The sequence below is a fragment of the Excalfactoria chinensis genome, chromosome 1 (assembly GCF_039878825.1).
Source record: "Excalfactoria chinensis isolate bCotChi1 chromosome 1, bCotChi1.hap2, whole genome shotgun sequence".
Lineage (NCBI taxonomy): Eukaryota > Metazoa > Chordata > Aves > Galliformes > Phasianidae > Excalfactoria > Excalfactoria chinensis.
Genome location: NC_092825.1, coordinates 86,547,687 through 86,565,452, shown reverse-complemented (window position 1 = coordinate 86,565,452; position 17,766 = coordinate 86,547,687). Strand labels below are relative to the sequence as shown.

At 36.2% G+C, this 17,766-nt stretch overlaps 1 protein-coding gene across 5 annotated transcripts in view; it reads right to left on the bottom strand.

The window, feature by feature from the left end:
- Positions 1–17,766, bottom strand: part of EPHA6 (EPH receptor A6) — a 463,816-nt gene that overhangs the window by 106,079 nt on the left and 339,971 nt on the right. For all 5 annotated transcript variants that reach the window (XM_072332791.1, XM_072332808.1, XM_072332800.1 and 2 more), the window contains 3 exons: positions 12,240–12,348; positions 8,910–8,980; positions 5,402–5,527 (listed from right to left, as the gene is read on the bottom strand). In XM_072332791.1, the coding sequence (XP_072188892.1) occupies positions 5,402–5,527; positions 8,910–8,980; positions 12,240–12,348 (306 nt within the window). The remainder of the gene's footprint in view (positions 1–5,401; positions 5,528–8,909; positions 8,981–12,239; positions 12,349–17,766) is intronic.

Sequence of the window (17,766 nt, the reverse complement as noted above, 5' to 3'; positions counted from 1 at the left end):
CAGTTTTAATAGCATGTAAATAATGTGTTTTAATGGTGTAAAACTGATGCATCTTATTGTAAGTTGTGCAAAAAGAAGCTAATTGAGCACTCCAGAAATTTGCCTAATGGAAGCCACACATTCCTTTTCTCACCTCATCATAAAATACATGTTATTTAAAGTGAAACAGGAATAGCCAGTCTATCTGAAAGCCTGATATGCATTCTTGAATTACTTAGTGAGATCAAAACAAGTACCTTACAACACATAATCGCTGTTGATAGAACAGAAAGGTTATAGCACCAAATACATCTCAAGTCATTTCCCACACTTTCAGTCATTAGACCCTTGGGAAAATTGTCAGAATAAAGAAAATCCAAGGATAAGTGTTGCTTTTAGAGAGTTGACAAAGAATGTCTGGGAATTCCTTTTAAGAGGAGTGGCTGAACCTTTAAACTGAAGAGCAAGAAGTCTGAGGTAAAAAAAAGCATCACAGATAGGACAAAACCAAAGGATGTCACTGCATGTCAGTAGGTACAGTGAGCTCAATACAAAGTGAGGCTGAATGGGATAATCTGAAGAAAATCTACAGCAAAGAAGGGCAAACTGTGGGAATTGTGGGAACTGGGAATATAATGGAATATTTAATACTAAAGAAGATCTTACCAAGTGTTTTTAAACCAAGAATATGTATTATTAAATTAAACAACTGTAAAATTGTGCTGTAAGTAGAAAATACAACAGAAGGAAATTGACTAATCAACTTCACAATTTAAACAGCAAGTACTGCTAAATTGTGGACTTCATTAACACTTATTTGTGGTTGATATCACTATGGGAAATGTAAGCTAAGCACATTTATAAGCGTTCACTAAGTGTTTACAAAGTACTCAGCTTGGCTAACACTAAGTTTACCTCCACTCAGTTAAGTGGAGGGATTTGCTTTTAACTTTTTACAATTCCATAATCAGAAATGAGATAATGAGGAACTTTATTTCAGAACACTGCTTCTGATTTGATAGTATTATCCCCAAACAGTTGCAATAGACTACTCAGCAGCAAGTTCTGTTTTGCTTTTTGTATTGTAATCTGCTTACTATTATAAATATTTGATCAAACTGCAAATGCCACTTCGGCTGTTTCCACTGCTGCTTCTACCCTCCTGTTTGAACCAGGATATCAGCATCAAGGACTAATAAAAAAGATGAGTAACAACTATTAAACTAGGGACTCTTTTATTCAATCAGATGGTCTGCAAAAGAGCATTTTTGTTTCTCACACATAAGGTAGTGGTGAATAGGATAACGGGGAGCCTGACTACACAGCCAGCTTCAGTCTGCATTTAGGTGCACTTTCTGTTACTTTAATGCAGATCTTCATACTCTCCTGTGACAAATGGTGAACAATTTATAAAGGATTCTGCAAAGCCTGTATTTTAATTGTGTTATTTACACCAAAGTACCAGAAGGAAAGACAGTAATTTGGCGAGTTTGTAAATGTACAGGTACACTGAAAGCATGTCATAGGGGAGGACTGGAACTGAAGTAAAAGGTTCAATTAACTGTCGACATGGAATGTAGTGATTGTGTTAAAAAACATCAGCTTGGTAAATGTCCACTGGGATTACTTGAAAAGATTTTAGCAAGAGATGGTTAATTATTTTTTTTTTCTCAAAGTGAGAAGTCTCATGGGCTCAGCAGCATTTCTTAGCCTGCTGCTGCTTTGCTCTTTTTATTTTGGCTATTATGTCTGATAGTTGTAGGCCAAGTGTCATCTTGATCGTTATAACTAAGAAAGGCTATTTTCCAATGTGTTGTCACTGCTTGAATGCCTCACTACTGTTTCAATCTGACCGTTTGATACCATGTACTCTGATTCGGTTTTTAATGTATTATGGAAAAACATCACAGTATAGAACGGACTGCAATAATTTTAGATACCAGTTTGTTTGTTTGTTTTTCATGTAACTTAGTATTATGTTACCAGTATCTGGCACCAAAGAAACAGACCAAATTGCTAATATAATATTTCAGATAAATCTCAGTGTCTTGTGAAGCATTCAGGGGTATGCCTAGGACAGAGGGTAATCAGGTAAGTACAGTGTTTTAAATTTCGTAAGTCTAAGCAGAAGGACATCAAAACATACACAGGACAAAAATAAAAGAGGAAACTCTGTTTTCTCTAATTTACAGTTTATGTGTATCTGGGGTAAGTAGAGGTGTTAGATTCTAACTTTTTACTGTTATGTAATCAGAAATGAGAAAATCAGTAGGTTTTGTTCAAAACACTACTTCTGATTTGATGGTATTACTCCCAGGAGTTACCTTAGAAAACTCAGTAGAAAATAATAATATGCAAATTTCCAAATCACATCACCCCAGAACATAATTACCAATTACTTTAAAAGATAAAAGGGTACAGAGGTGGGCAAGTTGAAAAATGAAGTGGTGAAAAATCTTTTCTTGAGTGTCAAAGCCATTTTCAATGCAACTATTAAACTGTCAAGGGCTTTTGGACATGAATTCTTCTATTAAAAAAGCAAACTTGAAACCACTTGCAGGAAAAGATCAGTTTCAAAATTTTTTGTCCAAAAAATCTATGAAAAAAGATCGAATATTTGCAATGTTTCAATCTGATACTTTACAAAATAAAAGTTTTTAGTTTTTAAATGGAAAAAGTTTCTGTTTCAAAAAGTTACAGAAATTCATAATGAAAATCGTTAAAATAAGTGGATCAAAAAACACTGTTCTAAGAACTATCTTTCTTAATTTAATTAGTAATTTAAAGGGTGTTATCCCTAGTAATGATTCATTTGGTAAAAGATTTTAGTTTTTGTTTCACTAATCTGAAAATTGTAAAAATATTTCAGAAGTAACTCTGCTGGGATGAGAAGCCTATTTTACATATGGTTACAAAGTTTGGTGCAGAATCAGAGAATGCATAAAGGAAGCTTCCTGGCTGCTAGGAATTACAATAGAATGCTATATCCCCTAGCAGCTATTCATAAACTCTGTGAGAATATGTAGTTTCTGTGCCTCAGAAACAATACTTAACCTGTATCTTGTCTGCATGAAACGGGGTTTAACTTTCATTTGAAATAGTTTGCAAGTCCTACCAGGCAAATACCTTTGAAGATGGCAGATTATCCAGTAATTTTATAAGATTAATAATATAAAAATAAAATATGTCAACGCAGACAAAAATTCACTCCTGGATATACAAGAAGAGGGAGAGAGAAGCTGAATAAGGAATTTTCATAAATGAGTTAAGTTGAGAATAAGGACACAATTTTCATCTGAGCGAAAATCAATAAGCCCAACCCTCCTCTGTCATATTCTCCTTTGAAATCAGCAGCCATTCCAATGCTGAAGGTACTTCAATATGCTTTGTAATCAATACCTATAGTATGTCTGAAGGAAGAAATAAAAGAAATCAAATAGAATGTTTTCTGCAAAAGTCAGCCCTCTAAGGGCTCTCTCAAGCTAATAACTCACATGGTGCACTGTGCCAGCTACACATTATCTTACTTAAGCAATCAGATATATTCTGTAGTAGTTTTGTTATATGGAATTCTGGGTGAAACATATTTTTCTCTCTTACTTTCAAGTCAATACGTTCTCTTCACTGCTTGTTAACAGACCAGGTTTTATATCTATTATTTGTGTTTATTTTCATGACATTTCCTATGGCATGAAACACGTTTAGAAGCTTGTAACCAGTGTAGCAATGTATCACTAAATGAGGGACCTCAACTGAAAACTACCTCTCTTCTTAAGTGACTAAGATTTTTGAAGCCATGATAAAAAAGAAGAGTCATAGTGCATTATGTATTTTGATTATAATTTTCCTGTCAATACCAGTTAGTAGTCCTCTGGCAGGTGAACTGTGAATAAATGAGAGAATTACAGTCTTTTATTATTATTATTATTATTTTTTAACCACTGACACACTTCCACAAGGTGTAACTGAGTTTGGCTGCCTGTTGTACTTTGATTTTTTTTTTCTTGATGGAATTACAATAAGAATAAGTAAAAAAGTAAAATAATAATAATAATAATAATAATAATAGTGTTTTTATGTGGGTATTTATTTAAAAAGTTAAAACCAGTATTGTTAAAGAACAGGTAGCTCAAAGATGGACAATGGAATATGGATCATAATAATTCTTACTAGAATCTTTGTAGTTAGTATTGCAAGTATCTTTATGACAGCAATTTACAAAACTCAGTCATTCCTATGTCCTAGTGATGGTTTATTAACTGTAGACAGGCATAGGGTTAATGTATTTCACAATCAGAATTGAAGTATCAGAGCTGAAATTGGGGCTCAGAATTTTAGTCTGTTGCTGTGCACATCAAAATCAGTGATACAAATCCTTAGCTCTCCCATCTTGCCTTCCTGTTGTGGTTCAGTATAGATTAATGTTTCTCAGCCACTGACAGTGAGCAGGAAACAACACTGGGGATGTAGGCATGGCAAAGAACTCCAGATTTTCCCTGTCAATCTCTTTTGTTTTGATTTGTTCTAACAGTGAGAAATGGTGGTGGACATTCTAAATAATGACCTGTTAGTCAAAAGGCACACACTGAGATCTACTAGTTTTATAACCTCTTGAGAATCTATCTGTGTCTATACTCTCTAGGTCCTCAATAAACAACAGAGTAAAACAGACAGTAAACAATCTCAGCACTTGGTCAATATTGACATGCCACATGTCCTAGAGTTTTAGAACACAAGTTAAAGGAAACGATTTTGCAAGACTGTGAAAAAACTCTTTACGAGTTTTTCCTCTTCGTAAGGAAATCTAGTATCTGTGTCAAACATTCCATTAGGGAGAAAGGAGAACCCAGTGGGCCTATTACACAGCAAATTCAAATCAAGTAAGAATTACTACATTTTCATAGTGCATAAAACTCATTATCGTGTAACAGAGGCAGAACAACAGAGAGGGTCAGAATAAGTGTAACAGCTCTTAGAAGGCAGCTCCATTAGGCGCTTTCCAGAAGCCCAAAACCACTGACTACTGAACTCAGAACATATATGGATAACATTTGGTTACATGTGTCTTCTTAGTGCTTCTTTTCTAAACAGAAAGCATACTAGTACTTACGCTAACTGTGCAATATTTTATCTTTCACGTTGGTTTCATTCTGCTTGAAAAGTCTGTCTGTACCAAAACTCTACAAGCTTGTTGAAATATCTGAGCTGTGTGGGAAAATAGGCACACAGAGATCCTTAGCAGGAGCAGTGCAGGAAAACTGCTGATATAACTTCAGATCAGAGGCTGAGCGATGCTTGAGAGTAAACTGATCTATCAGTGAAGTATGCCCACATTTGTACTACACTTGACTACTTGCATAATCATAGTAACTTCATAAAAACAATCCTTTCATGCATAGCTTTTGAGTGCATATGCTTTTACCTGCCCCGATAACTCTCTCGATGCGAATTCTTGAAGGATCTATCTCCTTTGCAAATTCATGGACAGCAAGGGATGGGTCTTCATATGTATCTGGATCAATATATGTTTTGATTCCTGGGAAACGCACTGCAAAACAGGTAAAAAGCTAAGAGTCAACAATTCTTTGATACTCACATACTATAACAACATGTTTTATTCTTAAAAAAATAAATTATTAATATATATCATTTTTAAATTGTCAGAAACCAACAAAGGATGACTCCAAAACCTGCTACTGATTTCACAGAAACTGTAGAGTACACAAGAGTTATTTCCATTTGCTGGAAGAATGGAAGTTTTACATCTTCAAAGATTGAGCAGACTTACTTATTTCTTTTTATCCTGATTTATCCTTCAAGTGTTTTTGTTGTTGTTGTTGTTGTTTGTTTTTTTTCCAAGTGATTCTTGGAAGACATTATAGTTTATCTTCTGAGTTAGAGGACAAACTTCTGCCAATTTGACATAATGAAAAGCATTCAAAATTAGCGCCTGAAAATGTGAGTAACATTCAGCTGGACTCCATTGTAGTGCCCTGAAATATTCTAGGTGAGTGAAAGCATGGAATTGTCTTCAGGATTGTTGCAATGCATAGTTCTATCATTCTTCATTTTATCTTTCAATGGTATTGGATAATCAGTGTTAGAATAAAATCCAGAGACAATATAGGTATTAGGTTCTCTCAATGTTTTGAATGCCATACATCATTGTTTGCTAGTTACTGTCATGTTTGCTGGTTACACAGGTGCCACAGGAACAAAAAGTCAAAGGCCTTTAGAAAACTCTATTTTTGGATTTCAACTGATAAGATGTCAAACTCTGGTGCAATTTTGTCTCTGTTGCAGTTGAACAAAAGCACCTCCTGAGGAAAAAAGTTAAATAATAGCCCTATCTCTGCTTTGAGGAAAATACTATTTCAGGTAAGACAAAGTGAATTTTTCTTTATTCTTCTTTTCTTTTTCTTTTTTTTTTTTTTTTTTTTTTTTTTTTAAATTGTAAGTATTCCCTTTCCAATTGACATTTAATACCTTTGTCTGAAGAAACTCTTTGTTGTCTTTGCACTTAGCTCACATCCTGAAGGAATTTTTCAAGTACAGTTGGTAAACTGTGAAACTATAACCTTAGAGAATGCAGACAACTGCTCTCTTGGAAGGGTATCTACAGAAACACCAAGTACAGGCTCAAAGATATAGGGAAAAGCAGATCCACAAGACTGACAGTGATTATTGCCGAATAGTTTAGATTCCTGTTTGTTACTCCTTGGACAATTTAGAGTATCTGTCCTTTACTTGGAAAACACAGATTGCTAATTTATTTCTGGCTTTTACTGGTGGACAGATAATGTTCCTTTTGTCAAACAGGTCTAGTCTTAGAGATCCCCTCAGTATGGTTCCTGGAGGACTGTGCTGCTTTGTTCTATGCTGATCAGTTTGCACAACCAATGAGCCAGGTGTGAGATGAGAACAAAAATACCCAGATCCATTAACAAAGCTTTAATAATTTCTGTCTGCTTCCTAGGAGATGGCTGCAGCAACAGTGGGTTAGTGCCAGATTGCTTTGGCAGGTTCCAGCAAGCCATCATTTTCTGGCATGTCTAATATCCCTTGTGCTCCTGAGTGCAGCATGTCCAAGAACTTATGTTGTTTCTTTTGGACTATCTGGATGGGAAATTTTTTAGGCTCCTGCCATGTGGTGATTAAGTTCTGGAAAACTTTCAATTCATTAACAGACACTGATGTAGATGGTGCATCAATTTCACAGGGTATTGCAGCTGGGTCCAGAGAACCTCTTCAAAAAGAATTAAGTACTTGGTAATCTTTTTCCTCTTATCACTTAGTAGATGAGTCCAAGGCACTTCATTATCTGATGAGCATAAATGCATTAGGTGACACCTAGTTTAGGGCATACAAATGTGGATGGGCTTCAATGAATCACCTGCAATACTCATTTGAACCAATGCCCATAAGAGGACACATACCATATCCAAAGGTGAAGCACACCAGACATCATGGGATTTCACATTATCAGTTGGATCATGGACACTTTTCTAACTCCCTTCAAAGAGCACATTTCCTGAAATCTTCCTCTAAGTCACAAAGAGCTCCCAAGGGAGAGAGGATGGATAAACACATGGTGGTTCTCCTCTGTGCACAACAGAGGAGACAAAGCATGGATATGACTAAGCTGGTAGTAGGAACAGGCAATTTTAACCAGTGTAAGTTTTACAGTAGAATTTCTTTTAAAAAGCTTCAGCCCGTTTAGGAGAGGTCATACTTATACTGATCCAAGTAGAAACTGTAAAGCTGCCTAAATTGTTTCAGGTTAAGATGCTGGATACCAAATCTATAAATAGCCTGCAGTCAGTCAAGAATTGCTACTAGAGTGAAAATGGCACTTCTGGTGGAGGCACCAATTGCCCCCATTGTAAAAGAAGGAACACTGTTGGCTACACAGTTTTAGCTACTGGAGTAACTCACAGTAGTTCCTTTTTGTCCTTTATTCTATGGAGCACGTGATCTGAGTAGCGCTCCCTCAAGTCTGATGCTTTGATAACTGCAAAGAAATGGGAGGCCTCATAGGAAGAAATTTTGTGTCAGTATGAAATAAGGTCATCATTTGTCCTGGCATGAAAGACACTGAGTGCGCCTTTTCTCAAATTCAGTCACAGCCTCCAGAGGCACATATCAAATTCTGCAGCAGAAAGGTTTTTGCTTGCTGCTCCTTCCGACCAGATTTGGAAACAAATGACAAACAAATCTAAGAAGTATCTTTTATAGCATAATGCGCCCTTTCTCAATACTGACGGAGCCACTTGTCTGGATAAAGTTTCATCACACAAAAAAAGATTTTATTTCTCGTGACGTAGCTTTTGTCTTGATCATGATAGTTCTAGAGATGTTTTCAAAATGAATAAAAAAATTAATAAAACTATAATGCCCTTTCTACAAGCTTTTTTTTTTTTTTAATGAGCTCCGACATAAAACAATGAGGTTATTAAATTAAACTAAGTAGTATTAAATTAAACTAAACTAAGCTAAATAAATTAACACTGCCCATGAGAGTTCTTCTTTCACAGTACTGATCAGTAAGAAAGAAAGTGAGAGAAGTGGCTAGAAAAGTAGATTCCAAAAAACACTAATAGAGAGCTAGATACAAATAAGGAACATGGTCACTAGGAATAGAATTTTGAGATAGATAATCAACATGGCCCAGTCCAGTGGTGAATCCACATAAATTCACCTGGAAAATTGACAAATATGATTAATAGAACATAAAAGGTTCCTTCTGTGAATTCAGCGTGAACTGTTCTAGAGAACATACTAACATGAACGGCTTTGATGGTGCAGACAATAAGGAACTATGCAAATGGCCAGATTAAAATATCAAGGGCAAAAGATGTAGAGAAATCCATGAATGCTTTTCATTTAAAGTATAATACATATATTATGTAACACAGTGTTAAACTACTTACAATTTCCATTTTGCAAATGAGCCCTTCTTTTCTCTTCAGATTTCATTTTGGCCTTTATGTACCACTGGCATCTTTTAAGAAAAGCAAGTGAGGTTTTAATTAAAATGAATGTAATGCATAAAATAAATGTACGTTAACTTTTCTCTGCATTTTTATGAAAGCCAAAGTCTTTGCATTCTGAATCCACAGAAATTTAGTTTTTACACAAAGAGAGAAACAAACCTGAAGAACTACGAGCAGATTGAATGTCAGTGAAAAGAAATCAGAGGTGGATGATTAGTAGTGAACAAGACTACCAAAGTTTGATGCAATACTTTACTACCATGCTTGAAAGAATGTTGATACTTTTGTATTATTATATTGTATTTTGCTCTCTTGTTTGCATGCATTGATTCACACAAACCAAATCTTATCCTAATACCTTTTACACCCAGTGGGTCAAAAAAGCTTACCATTTTTCATAAGACAGGTTCTTTGACTTCAACAGGGCTCACAAGAAAATAATTGTTTTGTGTCCATTAGGACCAGTATTTTTTCCTCTGTGTAGCTCTGATCAGCCTGTCAAACACAGACTGGCTTTTCTGTGTTCATAATTAACACGATAAAATAAACTACAATTATAGATATTTCTAGTAAAATAGTAACCATGGAGATATGGGAAATAAGCGAACACATTCACCATATATCAATGGTTCATTCAAACTACTGAATAAGACTAGGATCACTCACAAATGCATTAATTGCTGTAGAGATGATGATAATACTTCTTAAGCTATCATACCTGGCAATAAGTTTTCACAATTACATACGTACCCTATTGTACGGAAACAGTAACCACAGTATTTTCAGCTTCTGTGAAAATCCCTGCATTGTACAAGAGTCACTTGAGACCACTACTTTCCAATTACCAAGAACAACAATGAACACAAAGTGTTAAACTTGGAATGTCTGCCCAGAGGAACATTCAAAGAAATAGCTCTCTAAACCCTTAAAATTCTCCCTAGTGCCCAAAGCCCCAGAATTTGACTACAAATGCCAGTGAGAACCAGCAGTGGCCTCTTCCAGTTCCAGCTCCCCATTTCCTACTGCTGTTAGCGAGAAAATCACTTGAAATGAATAATTTGTGTAACGCTAAGGATCACAGAGCTTTACAACTGTGTTTTCCAGAATTCAGGCAAGATCCCAGTCTCACTGCCTTCTCCCTTCAAGTCACTATTGCTTCAATTTTTTTACCTGTAATGGAGAGCCATGTTTCTTGCTTGCTCTTGGTGGATAATCACTCAGTGGAGTGCAGAGGCAGGTGCTCATTTAACCCAGCCTCTCCACTATGAATAGACTCATCAGCAGCCTTGTGACTCAGTAGCTCATCAAATTGCTAATTCTAAACAGCAAAGCAGAGCGCATCTGTAGGGTACCCATCCAATTTTTCATGCTGGAATTTGTCTCCAGTCCTACAGCAAATAGTTTATTTATTCAAAATTTTCTTGCTCTGTCTTCTATGTAGTACATTTTTACCACTTTATTTAAGCAGTACCCCAAAACGAATTCACATCTTGCATAACTGAAATAGTTTGACTGAGGAAGATGATAGAATCCCTGATATCTTTAACATTAGCAAACAGGAACAATAAACCCAGAAAGAAACTCATTTCCATTTTCTTTTTTTTCTTTTTAAATTTCCAAATTTACTGAGTGTTTTATCAAGGAAAAGTTTGGCTTAGGATTTTAGGAGTTGCTCTCAAAGATTCCTGAGAATCATTTTCTCTGCAAGTCTGTCTTTGTCTGAATAACTCTTTTGTCTGAAAGAGACGAATGTTTGTCAGTGTTTCTAGTAATTGTACAAATATTTTATAAGCTTTTAAGACTGAGATTACAACGCGTTCCAATTTGAGCTACCTCAGTTAAATCAAATGTTAGACTTAATCAGAACTATTATTCACATAACGCCTGCACTGATACATCACTTTCTTTCCTAATCAGAGGCAAGGGTATACAAACAAAACAGAAAAATATTTACAAATCTGAATGCACAGAACTGTCTATTAATATCAACCCAATCTGTAATGACCATTAGCACATTCAGAGAAGTAACATCTTTCCTCCAAAGAACAGAATATAAACAGGTCCAAGAATGGTGTGAAACCCCATGCAAACCCCACATTTATCTGTCCCTAAGCTGAATAAGAGGGAAACTCCATGGAGAATCCCCCCCACATGGATGCTCTTCCACCAGTTTTATGCATACAAGGAAAGGATAGGCAAAAAGAGTATGAATGGCACAGAGTGCACACAGTTCCTCCTACAAAACTTACTGCAGGAGATAGGAGACCAGCTCCCTCTGCTTGGCCCTGTATCTCTAGAGAATATTAGGAATTTTTGAGGCTTTTTTGACCCAAGGCGGTGGTGTGGTGCCACTAATGTCTTACAGAGGGGACATACTGTCTCTATCCTTTTAAATTCTTCTTTGCTTTCTGGCAGAAAGGAACAAAATCCTAGTCAAGCACACACACACAAACAGATGCTCTGTGACATGTGTGAACTTGAGCTCCAGCAAGGACTGGGATTCTGATCGCTACCTTCATTTTTAGCAAGTCCATTACGAATCTGTGCATTCCCTTGAACTTTGAGTGTGTATTTGAGCACAGCATCCAGTCACTCAAATAAAAATGTTTCCTAAACCAATTAGCACGGAGTCTTTATTTGACCCTGACCAACATACCAATTGAGGAAAGACAGACAATTAGCACTGTACTAAAAGGAGGGAAATAGACTTGTAAGTACAAAAATCACCAACATTTTAAAAAAATAATCATTGTCCAGGTCCTTCAGGAAGATAAATCATCCCAATATCCTAGAGTAAGGTTTTCCTGAGTTTAATTTCATCTCATAATTCTCCTAATAAATAACATTCTCTTAATAAACGCACAAGGGATGTATCACACACAGCTATGTAAGATATTTTTGTCTACATATTTAATGTATCAAAAAGAAACAAAAACTGTCCACCCAGTGTCTTTACCAAACTATATTGCCAGCCCCAAGACATCAGAAATCCTAAGGTTACATTCTCTAAAGCTTTGCAATTTACAGTTAAGAGATTTCATAACTAATACTGTGTTTTGTGTTCTTTTCTTTGTCTTCTAATGTCACAGATTTGCAGTTGCATTGTATTTTAAATTTTGGTCTCCTCCTGCCCATATCCATGTGAAAGATGATCAGAAACTTACTTATAAAAAACACTGAAAATAAGCGGCATAGCTATTCTTTACAAATTCTTAGGCTTGGATAACACAGACCCTGAGCAAACGAGAACAGTGTAGCTTTAATTACCTCCCAGTGATCAGGAAGAACAAAGTGAGGATGACCAGGAGAGTGAATCCACCAACAGCAGCAGTGGCAATCACGAGAATCTGTCCCTGCTCTGCAGCCATATCAGAAGCTGAAAGAGAAGCACAAAGAAAGAGGTTAAAGTTCCAGCACCTGGGATTCATGCAGAATGGGTGACAACATTTAACTAGCCAAAAGTTGCAATTACTCTGCAGTAATTTTCTTGGTGCTTAGACCAGACATGATGTGAAAATGTATTCATAGCTGTGTATCACCTATGAATGAGGAATACTTTTATAGGTTTCTAAAATGAGGAACCAGCACCATCAGGCACTTGCAATTTACTAAGACCTGAGTATGACTGGATTTTGGACATAAAACTAGAACAAATGTATTGTTTTTAGCAAGCTTAACCTTGCATGTTATTAAAAAACATCTGTGCATCTAACTATCCAAAATGAAGTCAGTAGCAGTGTTACGTATGTAGGAAATATTGAACTGGGTTCAGTACAATCCTAAGCAGAAAAAGTGTATATAACATGTAGCCTGACACACTCTTCTGTGTTTCTAGTATTTAGCTTTATTATTACAGACTTACAGTTCTATCTTTAATATTCTTTGAGGATAGGCATCAATTCAGTAGATAAAAAAAAGTGATTATTTTGTGCTTCATGTTTTTCTCTCTGTTATTTCTTGTAGGACATTTAGCAGGTAAAACAGATCACTTGAAATTGTCTGTAGAGGCTTGAGCTTTTCGCTATATTTTCTTAATAATATTAAACATTTACGTTGATGAAGTACCTGCTCATGGTCAGGCTCGTCCTCATTGTTCAAGTACTATTCAATAAGAGAACCACATCTCTTGCTTTGTGACTTCAGAGCTTTTCTTTTTAAAGTAGACAAGTTACATTTTCATTTTTTTTTTTTTCATTGCATGACATTTACCTAATTCTTCCTTTCGTTTTTCTCTAAGAAACACAATATTGTTCTACTAGAATACATATTTCACAGGATCACAGTAACACAGTTACCTCTGAGAACAGCAGTAAATGTAGAAAAGAAAATAAATTTCAGATTTACTAATAAAGCAACTTTGACTTTGTAAACTTGCCAACAAAATCTTCAGTTTTCTTTGGGCATCGGATGATTACAGCTCCTAAACTGCTGCAAAAAGAAAGTTCGGCAGCTGGGTTCACTCATGTTCCAGTTGATGAAGCCCAGCACTGCATACACCACTAACTAAAGCCTCATAAAAAGCCATTTTCAGGAAAGGCATTTGTCTTCTAAATAATATCTGTGAATGGTTTAGAAACTAGCATTGTAAACTGCCTTTGTAGTAAGAGTGAAACAAGTAAGAGCAATAGTAATTCATGTCCAGTTTTCAGCAAAACCAACTTGTTAAATTTCTGACATTAGATTTCTGCCCATATAATTTAATGGAGATATGCAGAGGCAGTAAATTATAAGGCATTCAGTATCTGTGGTCACAAACTCTCCTTAGACAAGTTAAATGCACACATTTTCCAATAAATGATGTATCAAAACCCTTTACCAAATACTCACTAATCATCTCTAAAACAGAATCCTGTGATACCGCAGGAATGGACTGTAGCTGTGCATTATCTTATGCTCCACACTGTCAGGTTTAGTGAAAAAGAATTCAACATATAATATAGTGCCACAGAAATAAAAATGCAAATGGAATAGGCTGTCCATCTCAAGCACCAAATACCCTTTCAGACTAGCAAAGGTTATGCTAAATGTCGTAAAGACTGACAGGGTCAGTCTGAAGTTGTAACAGGTAAGGGAGGTTTCCAATGACTACATCTTGTCCAGTTTCCATTTCTACAATAGAAGTGAGAGAAAAAACTACAAGCAATATATACATATATATTTAATAGGAAAAGGAGTGCAAAAACAGTGATTTTAGCAAGAGATACTTTCAGATAAATTAGTTATATGTTAGAAAACTCAGGGCCTTACTTGAAGATAATTTGAGTTCAGGGTAGAAATGTAGGACCTGATCCTATTGTCTAAAAAAACCCGGTGCTAGATACTGAAATGAAAAATGCTATTGTCCTTGATTGATCCTGCTGGATGAACCTGCTTGGAGTTTTAGTTAAAGCTGACTACAAGCTATCAGTTTTCTAATGTACACACTTTCTATCAGGAACCACAGTCAAGTTCTTGAATGGGGAGAAGTTCTCCACCAACTCAGTTCTTTTTGCATCTAACTGATATACTTTTGAGACTGTATACTTTCAAAAATGTTCGTTCAGTTTCTAGTGTGTCTATTTCACTGTGTTGGTAGAGATGCCAGAGTCCACGTGATTATAAAGAGCCTTTCAAGCCTGGAACTTCTTGATGACCTTAATTTACTTGTCAGATAAAAAATGTCAAATGACAGACAAATATAATTGGAAAATGTGGATTTGTTAAAAACTGTCAGAGAAGCAGGTAAGGCAAAATGATGGAAATACTTATTTTTGCTTCTAGAAACAGTGAACAACACACGGATAACTACAAAGGCACATGTACGTGCATACAGCATACTTGCACACAGGTTCCACAAAACACTCCCCAGGCAAGGAGAATATGCTAATAGCAGAAACTCAATCATGACAATTTTCAAACAATTTTTGCTGTCCTAAACAAAATTCTGCATGCCCTTTGATCTTTCTCTTCTTTCTCATTTTTCAGTTTCTCTCCTAATTAAGGTAATATTCAAGTTGCAAATAATACAGGTTTTAGCAGGAATTGTTTTTGTTGTGTCTGTTCTTTACTCTTTCTTTGGTCATTTCCTGGTTTGTTTGTTTTTTTATCATTTTTTTTCTCTCTGTCATATGTGCATATTTATAAATTTCCCTTAAGAATATTCTTGTTCACACAACGGAAAATGTGAATTTAAGAGACTCTGGTGACTGCAAAGTCAAGCAAGTTTCTGCAACTTTATCTTTTTGTGTGTACATGCCATAGCGCTGCATTAAATTCATGGGATCACACAGTCATTTTCCCAGAATATCATTCATTAAGCATTAAGGCCAATGCCTGCATAACTAAAGTCATTTTGTTTTCTTTACACTTTGCAGTGCATTATCTTGATCAACACCTGCTGACTGCACACATGGATTCTTAGTTCCACGATCACAGGAATGAACACAGCTTTACAATCTATGGGGACATTCTCTACTTGACAGTTGTCATGAACAGGCAAGGAGTTGAAAAAGCTCACATGGAACAGGAATGCAAAACCCACCAGCAGATCCAGTGGGAAAATGATTGCCAACTGACTGCTCCTTTCCTTATCCCCCTGTTCCCATTTATGATATTACACCTGTCTGCAGTGACATTCCTGCTGCAGCGTAAGCTGGGAGGTTGGTTCTGTCCATTTCCAGCAGCTCACAGCAGTCCTGGAAAGAAAAAGGTTAACATTTGCTAACCCTGGCTGGTGTTCCAAGATGCAAAAGGTGGATTGGTCTCCTAGGCTTCTGCTTCAGAGATGTCTCATGAGGGAGCTCAGTACCTATCTAAGAGGCTGTAATGTCTGCCATTTTGTTTCATTCCTTCTGCCCATATGCTTCTCATGTTCATTTTGACAAAAACTTTTAAAAATGAGTGGCATAAGGCAAAGATAAGGGCAGATTTATGAGTTAGCCAGCAGATGACTAGATAGTACAGTATAAGGTCAGAACTTTTCAGCATGGTGTAGGTACCACTGATACAAACTGGTGCACTGATTGTAAAACTATATCGCATACTAAACATACCTCTACCCCAAATTGTATTATCCACACAAACTGTTTACTCACATTACTCTTCGTGATTTACTCAGAAGCAGATTATTTGCTTAAAATGACACTTCAGAGTTCCTAACTGTATCATTCTAGATTCCTCGCTCAGCAATGTGTCCAGTTTCCTCACTCAAGAAGAAAATTCCTTCTGAGATCAGTTCTGACCCCACCAACCACTCTTTACATTCATGCTATGTCTCAATTACAACTGCTTACTAGGTTCTTCACCTGAATGTGTAGAGGACCTGCACTTCTTCCCCTTCTCTCTGAGATGAAGAGAAATACCTGAGGCTTCTTCACTTCCTCACTTGGAAGACAGTGAAAAACAGTGCATAAATTTCATTCATAGCACAAGAGGATAAAAGAGAGAATCTTCCAGTTCTGTTTTCCACTTTTCTCTGAGCAGATATCTCCAAAATCTTTTAGAAGGTTGTGTATTCAGTATAAAAGGTCTGGTATTCCTAATGATAGCTCTCTTCTGTCTCTCAGCTACGTGCTTTAGTTATTTCAGTTTGACATCTATCAGGCTGCAGACCTTCCAGCAGTGTGAGGGATAAAGCAGTGACAGAAAGACAGCTAGACAGAGAATAGTGAGTGGCTGTGAGATAGATAAGAATGGATGGTGAGAACTGGAGCTCTAATAGACAGTAACTGACTGTCAGATGGATTTACACAGCACTGTAAGTAACAGAGCTAAAGAACAACAGGAAAGAAAAAGAAAATGTCTAACAAGGGTTACCTTTACCTTTTCAGAAGTGCTGCAGTTCCTGGGAGCTGATGGCCTCCAGTCTCAGGGGGGATGTGGGAAAAGGAGCAGGCAATGGGACGGCAATCTTAAAAAGGGCTTTTAAAAGTGAAATGAAATACTATTACCAGTGTAAGTTTGTATTAATTCTTTGCATGTATTGACTTGAAAAGCTTCTTTTCACAGTGTTGCCAATAACATTAACTTCCTGACCAGTAGGTGAATGGAAAGCCTGTGATAAAAACGTAAGATCTGACCAAGGAATTGTTCTTGTTTAGGAAATTAAGTCAAAAAGTAAAGACTCTGGAACTTCTAGGAACTAGACAGGGTAAGCTCATATTAGATGACCAAGTAGATGAAAATATAAAACACAGTAAGGAAACATTTCAAGATTTAAATGAGATACCTTGAAGAATCCAGCACTGACTGCTATTGAATGAATACCATGACTAAGGAGACATGGGGATGGATACAGCAAGACAGTTTTTAAATAGAAGGTAAATAGAACAAACAACAAAAAAAACAACAACACAAAAAACTCACTTTTGCACTGGCAGCTACTTCTAAAAATCCTAGAGGCTGATACTCTAACATGGCATGAATCAGGGCAAGTGCTTGAAACAATAATGGAGAGACTTCTGTCAGAAACAATGACTCAAGACTCTCCTCTGGAGTTCTGGAAAAACAAATCTCAAAGTCTCACTCACATCTGACTACAAATCCAAAATAACCTGATTTGAGGCTGAAAAATTACAGTGGATGTTGTGGATGTGGGAACAGAAGGAAGAATGTGAAGATTAACAGATACAGTAATAGAAGAAAATCACCATTTGTGTCTACATTAAAGAAATTGAAGTTGCTTTTTCCACAAAAGAGTTTTTTGGACCAGTTAGTTTCTTACATCTAGGTATTATATTATTACTTCTAATTTTTGCTTTGCTTTTAAAATTATTAATCTGAGTTATCTGAGCCATCTAAAAGTCTACATTGCTTT